At 53.5% G+C, this 9,341-nt stretch overlaps 1 protein-coding gene across 3 annotated transcripts in view; it reads left to right on the forward strand.

Moving 5' to 3' along the window:
* Nucleotides 1–3,183, forward strand: part of ZBTB40 (zinc finger and BTB domain containing 40) — a 47,690-nt gene extending 44,507 nt beyond the window's left edge. For all 3 annotated transcript variants that reach the window (XM_071798308.1, XM_071798307.1, XM_065855381.2), the window contains exon 18: nt 188–3,183. In XM_071798308.1, coding sequence (XP_071654409.1) covers nt 188–379 — 192 coding nt within the window. In that variant the 3' untranslated portion in view covers nt 380–3,183. The remainder of the gene's footprint in view (nt 1–187) is intronic.
* Nucleotides 3,184–9,341: the final 6,158 nt, after the last annotated feature.

The raw sequence follows: 9,341 nt of genomic DNA on the forward strand, positions 1-9,341 counted from the left end.
TCTTCTGCACCATTGGTGTGTGTGGTTTGGTGTTTCCCATTAGTCTCATACCTATTGTAATTGCAGACCTCTGGTGTGAAGCTAAATGTTATTACTAGAGCTGGGGCTGGGAAAGATGTGAGTGGCAAAGCGATCGTGGGGAAGGTGATGCTGCAAGTGTCTGACTCTCAGGTCGTCTTCCATGCAGGTGATTCAGACATCGGAGCAAGGAGCAGCAGAGCACATCATCTCTTTTGATGAGGCCCAGCTCACTGGCTCCCAAGTCTTTGTGACATTGCCCGAATCCCAAGTGAGCCAAGCTGGTTCCGAGCTGGTGACAGTGACCATGGAGGACTTGTTTGATGACAAAGTCACTCTGATTTGTGAAGAAACCAAGTGAGAATGAGCAATGGGTGCCCATGCATGGCCCCTGGCATCCACTAGACTCATTCAGAACCTGTGCCGCATTGCGCTGCTTCAGGAGGGAGAGTCAGGGTTTCTTCGGGAAAACAGCCCTGGGTATGCGGCACTGCAGAAGAGATGTCACGCAGCAAGCACGGTGTAGCCAAGGACAGGAAGGGTTTGGGGACATGCACAAGGGCCTGGGAAGTCTCGCTGCAGTCAGCAGCTGCCAGCTCAGGTGAGCTGCACCTCCTGTCTCTCCAGCTCAAGAGAAGAAGCAAAGGAAAAGATGAGAACTGGATGTGTTCACATGTGTTCCTCCACCGATGTGAACAGAGCAGAGGGGAGGAGACTGGTGCAGGACTAAGCTGGGGTGGTTTGGGTATGTGAAACCAAAGATAAAACTGCCCTGAGAAATTGCTGTGGAGATTTTTGTGGTTGAATCAGTGATTTGCTTGCAGGCATCTGCTGCTCTGCAGGGTAAGGGCTGCTCTGTTTCTTCTGTTGCTCTCCCCTGTGCGTTTGTGCTGCCTGTTGTGCCAGCTACAAGAGTCTCCAGCGCAGAGCTGACACTGGGGCCTCTACTTGAGCAGAGGCTGCTCGGGAGTTGTGCTAAATGGCTCCGGAGCTGTTTATAAATCACCTTGTGTAGCACAGATCTGATCCCATCCATGTTTTTGCTGTGGCTATCCCTTACGAAGGAGGCTCGTGGGCAAATCTGGGCACCCACATCATCCTTGCAAACAAACAGCCCTGAGGTCTCACCCTCTTCTGTCCCACTGAGGAGATGCCAAAGCTGCAGCCTCTGAGGAGGGAGAAGGAGCTGTGCCTGTGTGCCAGGGCCCCTCCTCATGATATAGGTGGGTAGGCACTAGTGTGGGTATTTCTGAGTGTGCAAAAGCCGCTGTGCCTGCACACAACTGGTCCCCGTGGCTCACAGAGCGTTGCTTTGTACCGTGTGCACATATACCTACTGTAAAAGTAGCTTCTCCAGTACCAGCACAACGCAACATCTTCACTGCAGCGCACCGGCTCCTTTAAGGCTACATTTCACAAAGTTTTTTTTTAATCCGCAGTTTCCTAAAATATAATCTGATAGTTAATGGTTTGCTGAATCAATTATGAAGTGCAATTAGATAGATGCAGGGTTCCTGTGACTCTGAGGGGACCGGTAGCATTTATCTTCCTTTCCCTTATGCCAAAAGGTTGAACCCTGCCGCCGGGTTATTTACATTTGGAGCGGTGATCCCCGCCGCATCCCGCGGCGAGCAGCGCCTGTGTTATCACCCTGCCCAGAGCCACGGGCATGCGGGAGATGAGCAGGTTGGAGTTTTCCAGCAGCATTTTGCACTGGCTGCTCACAGCCACCAGGCAGAGGTGGCCACACCAGAGCGTGCCAAGGTGTTTGTGCCCGTGCCAGTTTGTTGTTCCTCGGACAGCTGGGAGAAAAGAAGTGAACAGTGAGTGGTGACCCCAGGAGAGGGGCTTGATGGAGCTGATGTTCTGCATGGCATTTCTTTCATGTGTGTGGCAGCAAGCACATGACCCTGCTGAAGTGTTGCACACATCAAGGAGTGCTCCCCCCTTCCTCGGTTGCGCACACAGTTTGTCCCCCAGGCTTTGCGGTGACAGTGAAATGTGGGAGGCAGGAGGTTAAGCTGCCACTAATCCAGGAATGACCAGGAGATGGTGCTCAAGGTCTTGAGGATTAGTGCTAGTGGCCTCTGCACCTTTGCTGAAGCTCCCCTTAGCATCCCAGGCCTTACCCAGCTCCTGGCCTGGAGGGTGAGAGACCTCGAGCCAACACCAAGCTGAAGGACAACTCCAAGCCCTGGACAGGACACCTGCAGTCCCTGGATATTGGTGCTTAAAGAAGAGCCTGAAACTGGGCTGAGACCACCTGTGGAGAGGGTACAATACATCTGTAACTGAGGTGAAGCGGTGAAAATGCCTGGGACCCCGTTGGCCAGGGGGACAGCAGAGGGGGGACTGCTGGAGACCATCTCATGCCTGCCTGTGAACAGGAGAGCTGTGCTTGGTGCTTAGGATGAGCACGGGGATGGTGACAGAACAAGCAAGTACGTTTGGATGGTCTCAGAGCAGATGTGTTGGGAGGTAAGTGGTGGATTTCATCCCACAGGCTGGTGGAGATGGAAGCTGTAGTCCCATTTCTGGCTCCATGGGGGCTGGAAGCTGTGGGAATCCTGCACAGGCTGGGTGAAGCTGATCTCTCTTTGTTCCTGAAAAACTCTGGAGGAAGACTGAAGCTTTATCAGGGTTGGGGAGAAGCTGTCTCATAATACTTAGCTAGGGAAGAGCATGCAAGTGATGCATGTTGACTTTGATCCATTTCATCCCTGCTGACCGACTGTTGTCACAGTTGAAGAGGGATGGTGTAAATCGCACATCAGGCTCACGTCTCCTGTTTAGGGCCGTGTCTCCTGCCTTTGTGCCCAGCAAGAGCCTGTGTGGACATATCCTCAGCATAGACCTGCCCGCAGCACACGCCCAGTGAGAGCTCGGCAGCTGTGCAGAGACCATCAAGCATCTCCCGTATCATTATGAGAGATAATAACTCAGATGTCTCTGTTCCAGTTCCTTCTTGATGGGTGAGATACGCATGTCAGAGCAAATTGCAGTGTTAGCAACACTGGTGTCCTACCCAGAGGGAAGATGCGTTTCCCAGGACACATCTTGGTCTGGCGTGCGCAACGCTGGAGATGCCGATCACTAGTGATTTCTTGTTATGCTGCATATTGTTATTTTCTCTGTAAAAATAAAACATGGAGAATGAAAGATGTAGCTACACGGTGTCATGTGAAGTAGTTGATCGGAAGGAAACGTGATTTTTGCAGGTCTTCTGCCAGGTGCTGGGTGACCCATTGGGTTACACGGGGTCCTGTGCCCCCCTGGACCTCGGTGCCACCCTCGGTAAGGAAGTGGAGAAGCTCTTGTCAGGGCATGGGACCGTCCTGCCCTTCACTGTGTCCTCCTGTTGCAGGTGCCAGATGCTTCTGGAAAAAAGGCAGAGTGCCTGTAACAGAAGCCTGGAGAGTAACGTCCCATGGAGGGTGTTAGGTCAATTAATGATGTATATATCTCTGTGCATTAATTGGTGCCATTTAGGGTGCAGGACTAAGCTCGGGACTGTTAGGAAATGTCTGTTTTCTGCACAGCTTCCATTCTGAGCTGGTCTGTCCTGTTCACTGGAGGATCCTTTGGAAAAACGCGAGGTACCACTGGGTACAGCAATGGCTGTGAGCAACCTCAACTTGGCATTTCCCAATCCAAAGTGTGACTTTGCAGCCCCAGGGTGGTATTTTAACACAGTATTATATACAAATTCTGTGCTCTGGGCTTCATTTTATTTATTTATCTTTTTTTAAACCCAACCCGTCTGTGATGAGGTGCAAAGATGCTGCTGCCTTGCCCAGGAGTGAGGGATGGAGGTGGTGGGAGCGTGGAGAGAGCATGGACGTTGCTCGAAGCCTCTCCTGGGGGAGCGGAGGAGCAGAGCGGGTACCAGCGTTCTGCAGACCCTCCCTGGCAGCCCCTGTGCCCCGGCCGCTGCTGCTGTCTGGGCAGATTTCGTTACCAGCCTGGCAGGCTGCCAGCACATCCCTGGAAGATTCAAGCGCTGGAAAAGGGAAGCGATGTGTTCTATGGCCTCCAGCTCAGCAAACACCGAGCAGCATTTCACAGGGCAGAGACGAGATGCTTCAGCAGCCAGAGGGAGTTCCCTCTTCCGAATATCGGGGGTTTGCTGCTGACTCTGTGAGTAACCTTCTGTAATGGGGAGGAGTGGGCTGGCTAATAGAGGGAGCTTGGGGGTCTTTCCAGCATCAGTTAATGTGTCTGATCCCCCGGCACAGTCAGCTGTACGGTGTCTCCTTGCAGTAAGTCACCACGATTCCCATTCAAACAGTAATTCCTTTTATTGGATCTCCAGCTAGACTTTTGCATGAAAGCACAAGTAGCAGCTCTCACTTTGCCTTCCCTGCACTGTTTATGATCATTCAAAGCAGTTTCCTAAAAATATTTAAGCAAACCCGATAAAGTAAGCTAGCTCTACATGCACTCAATACAAGATGCGTGGATGCTGTGTAGCGCCCACTGTATACAGCTCTCATCTACAAACAGGAGTGGGGCTGAGGAGCACCTGTGAGTTAGGTCATGGCATCTGTTCCTGTGACCTGCAAGGCAACACAAGGTCCTTGCTTGCAAAGTGTGCGGGCAGGAGGCTGGAGGAGCAGCGTGGGGTGGTTGGGATCCACACTGGGCACGTGAGCACAGTCAAGCTGTGAGCATCTTAGCATCTCTGAATGTCAGGCTGTGTGTCTGCAAAGAGGTGATGCTGGCCATATGGAGAGAAGAGGAGACTCTGGTCAGGGTGTTTGGAAGCTTCCTGGGGTCTGCTGATCATAACTGGAGGTGCACGGAGCTGTGAGCGATGTTTGGCGGTGTTTAGTGGCTGCATTTGGCAGGAGGTGTTGGTGGCTGTCCCCTGTTCTGAGCATGGCTGGGACTGGATGTCATTCCTATACAGCTGCTCGCCTGCAGCAGCATCTAACAGATAAATGGCAAACCGGTGGCTGCACAGGCAGCGACTACCAGCAGGAGCCAAAAGCAGAAACCTCTGCCTTATTACACAAGAATTATGATGAACTATGGTTGCTCAGCGTGGCTGAGTGACCTGGTGGCAGCCGTCAGCCCCTGTGCCGGGGACCGTGTTCGCTCCTGTCTCTGAGCTCTGTCAGAGTGCTGAGGGGCATCAGCGCTGGTGAGGGTCCATCTGTACAGAGCACAAACGCTTGGATTTGCCTTGTTTCCCTTCCCCTCCTGGACAGCCTTGCGACGCCCAGCACTGTTGGCAGTTCAGACAGTGACCTTTTCACTTCTAACAGGAGCGGTCGATCCCTGGCTTGTTCCCAGGGAGCTCAGGGTCAAGTTTGCTGACCGATATTTCCTTCATCCCCTGGATCAGGGATACTTTGAGCCCTGCAACATGTGGGAAGCCTGGTGTGGGCAGTCTCTCTCCTTATGTTCTTCTCTGTGCTGGCCAGACCTTCTCCCACTGCCCCAGAGCCTCTTGCAGATGGGGAGGGCTGGCCAGGGTGGGTCTGTTGTGCACATCCTCGTTTGCAGCACCAAGTAGCTGCCAACTAATGGGTCTGTCCAGATAGATTAAATCTAGCTTGGTGCCATGCAAAATTGTCTCAGCCCACAGGTCTTCCAACCACTGGAGGTTTTCTGCCAGAGATGGAGTTTTCTCTCCTCCTCTTGGCCATATGAGGTGAGCAGAGCCCTGCCTCAAGTTTCACGCTGCCTGTGGAGATAATCCGTGCCCCTCCAGCTGTGCTGAACCTGCTGATGGGCATGATGATGGCTTTCCTTGATGTGCAAATCTGCCTTTCTCTGCCCAAGGAGGCCAAGGCCATATGCCACCTACTCCTTGGTACTGGCCTTCTTGGCCAGCACTTGGACAGGGAAGGGTTGAGCTCCAGTCTTTGCCAGCCACCCTCACCCCTCTGCTCCGCTGAGCTTCACATGGATGAGGTCTCTGCAGGTTCACCCAGCCATCCGCCCACCTTCACCTGGCCTGTCAGTGCCCAGCGCATCTTCTGAAACTCATCCTACAGAGATGGTCATGTCAACCTACACTTGCCAGGAGCTGAGCCCCATGCAGGGCTTTGTCTGTAGAGACTGCATGTGGATGCACATCTGGGGAGTCTCCAGTTGCTGGTAAATAACTCCTGGCCTCTGCAGGGGTTGCAGCGAAGGCTCTGCGGCGGGGGAGGGTGGGTGGGATGGCTGCAAGGACCCCTTGGCGATTACAAACACGTGGGTGGTTGTCTTTATCCAGCTTGTGTTGCTTTTGCTTGTTCCAGTCCAGAGGCTACAATTGAGACAGAATTTAGAGCAGGACCACCCTGCCAGTTGATACGTAAAGCCAGAATGATATTATGTTTGTTTAGCCCATTGCACTTGAAACCTTAAGTTGTTTCTCTTCTCTCTGAGCATTTAATAGCCGTTGTTATTGAGCTGTCCAGTGACACACAGGGCTTTTTCCAGTGTGCTTATAGATGATAGTGGATTTGGTGATACGCAGGAGTAGGTCAGATGATCCCTGTGGTGTGTATGAACTTCCATTTATCAACAGTACTCTTCCCTTGCAGCGAAACTGGTCTCTGTTAGCAGTGAATTCCCTCTGCAGCTCCCTACAGCCTCTCTCATCGACTAACCCAGATAATCCTCTGCTATCTGCCACATCTCAGTAGATCTATTAAACACACAAAAGTTCTGGTGTCCTTGTGTGTAACCAGGGTAGGTTGCAAGATTTTAAATCCTCCAGTGCAAGATACTGTCAAACTTTTATTGAAAGTCAATAAATAAACCGCTTTTACTCATCCGTTTCTTAATGGTTCAAGAGGGCTTTTCTTTTTCAGAGGTGAGGCATTGCTGTTCACTAGATGGGCCGTTCAGGTTTTTGGTGACCAGGAGGTGATGCAGCTGGTAGGACCCTGTGGTAGATGATGGGACGCAGGATCCCAGGAGCTTTGCACTGTTGGGGTTGGGTCTCCATCTCCTGTGGTGGAGGATGGGGACAGGTAGGACTTGCTTCAGGGCTTCATGGTGACCGACTTTCATGCTGAAGAAGCCAAACCATCGGCTCTGCTGTGTGCCCAAACCCTTTTTGCCTGTGTCCCTCTGGGATGCGCACAGGCAAGTGCGGAGCTGCGGCAGGATCTGTCCCCTGCTCCGCTTTGTCTCAGGAGGGCCAGCAGTGCAGGTGGCACCGAGAGCGCTACTGCTGATACTTCTCATTGCGTGTGTGTCGGTACCTGTCTCCAGCCTTCCCGTTTCTCACTGCAAAAGGCTCGACCGCTCCTGCATGCCTAATGCAAATGTTGCAGAAGGATGATTCAGCACTTGGTGGAGAATTGTGAACACCTGAGAGATTATTCTGAGTGCCTTGGAGCAGCTCTGGGAAGCGACAGGGTGATCAAGGTCTCTGTGCTCCGTGTGTCAGCCCTGTCCCCGTGCAGACGTGGGACGCGGCCGTGGGGCAGCCTGGCATGACGGTGACTGCTGCCTGCCCCTGCCTGGCTCCTTGTCCCTTGCCAAAGCTCTGCAGCCCTGCCAGGGACCCCGAGATCCCTTTTCCCCACTGGGGAGCTGGGAGGTCCCCTTGCCAATGCGATTGAACACAATTTCCTTTTTCTGTGTCATGAGCCCGCTCCTGGGGCTGTGATCACGCCAAGCGCTTACAGGGACAGGTCTCCTGTTGGGAACAAGGGAACAATCCCTTCCCCTGGGCTGGGGGAGCTGTTACTCAGACCTATAATTTGGGGGGGGACTAATTGTTGCTGGTTTAAACATGAAAGAAGCCGAACTGCCTCCCGCAATGGGAAGCAGAAAGAATCTGAAAGCAGCTGGACCAGTGACTGCAGGTCGGGGGGATGGATGCAGCCCTGAGCTGGTGATGGGCTCCAACAGGGGCTGTGGGATCTGCTCCACACTCGGGGATGCTGGCGGGACCCTTAGGGCTGGATATTGACATTTCCAGTGCCCCCCCATCTCCCAGAGCCCCTCTGCTGCCCTGGCCCATCGCCCTCCCTGAGCCCACTGCACTGTGCTGTGGGGCTGACGGGTGGTGATTTGGGGGGCAAACAGACAAAGACCCTTTGGAGACCCCAGAGAGGCCTCTGGGGGCTGCAGCCTTGGCAGTTCACCCTCCAGGAACCGTGTGGCTCCGGGTCCCTGTGCTGGGGCTGGGGGCGTCTCCCTCCCCGCACTGCGGGAGCCATACCATCCTCTGTTCCCGCTGGTTTGGGGCAGGTCTCTGCTCATCGGTGGGCTGCTCCGTTTTCTTCTGGCCCTGCCCGCTGTGCTGTGTCCCTCGCTGCCTTCAGTGAGCTCTTTGTGGACCTCAGGTTTCCCTCCATGCTCTGTACAGGGGCTGCGTGGGCTGGGCAGACCTGGACCGAGTTTCCCCTGCTCACCCTGGGCAAGCGCAGTCAGAAGAATCATCTGCTGAGACTGAGCAGCTCCCGCTTGTCCTGGCATCACTGCCCTGCTGGTGCTGAGCGCAGGAGAACCAGCCTGGAAACTCTCCCTGGAGGCAACAGGGAGGTGCAGAGTCCTCCAGCTGCCACCCATGGGGTGCTCTGGACGGGCACCTCACAGGGATACAGGGGTGCCCTGGAACACCCACCTGCTCTGAGCGGCTCCAGCGGGACGGGGTGCAGGGGGTGCTGACGTGAGGCTGCATCGGTGTCCGGTCTCGTAGAAGGAGCAGTGGCATTGCCAAGGGCTGTTGCTGGGCAGGATGATGCAAGAAGAGGATTACGACAAACGCTGTTACCACAGAGCGCTTCCCCATCTCTTTTTTTTCTCCCAAGCTCAGATAATGCAGAACACATCCACAGAGATTCCGTCTCCGTTTTCCAAAAAAGGTGTAGTTTGTGATGAAACCTGAGACATCTCCAGCACAAAGAATTCATCTTTTTTTAAGTTGTTAACACCTGAAAAGAGGGGTTTAGGAGAGAACGACCTTCGGTGTCTGTTATAATCTCACTGCACGAGTCTCTAATACCCCTTGCTCACACAAATATGTACACCCAGCTTCCTCCGGAGCATCCTTCAAAAAAATCGATGAGGAAACGGGATTTGCCACGCTGGCCCAGCTCGCTCGGGGTCCTCTCTTCAGAAGTGACCGGTGTCGTGCTCCAAAGGTGAAAATCCTCTGCCATCAACACAAACACTTCTGCAGCAGCCTGAAGGGGAAAGAAATCCCTTTGGAGCACTGTAGCCCTCTCAGCTTTTCGGTAAATGTTCTGGTCGTCCCGTTGCAGGGTCAAACCCTGTTACACCGCTGGCAACAACACATCATCAGTAGGGTAGAACTGACCTGTCTCACGACGGTCTAAACCCAGCTCACGTTCCCTATGAGTGGGTGA

This window comes from Patagioenas fasciata, chromosome 23, assembly GCF_037038585.1.
Source record: "Patagioenas fasciata isolate bPatFas1 chromosome 23, bPatFas1.hap1, whole genome shotgun sequence".
NCBI classification, from domain to species: domain Eukaryota; kingdom Metazoa; phylum Chordata; class Aves; order Columbiformes; family Columbidae; genus Patagioenas; species Patagioenas fasciata.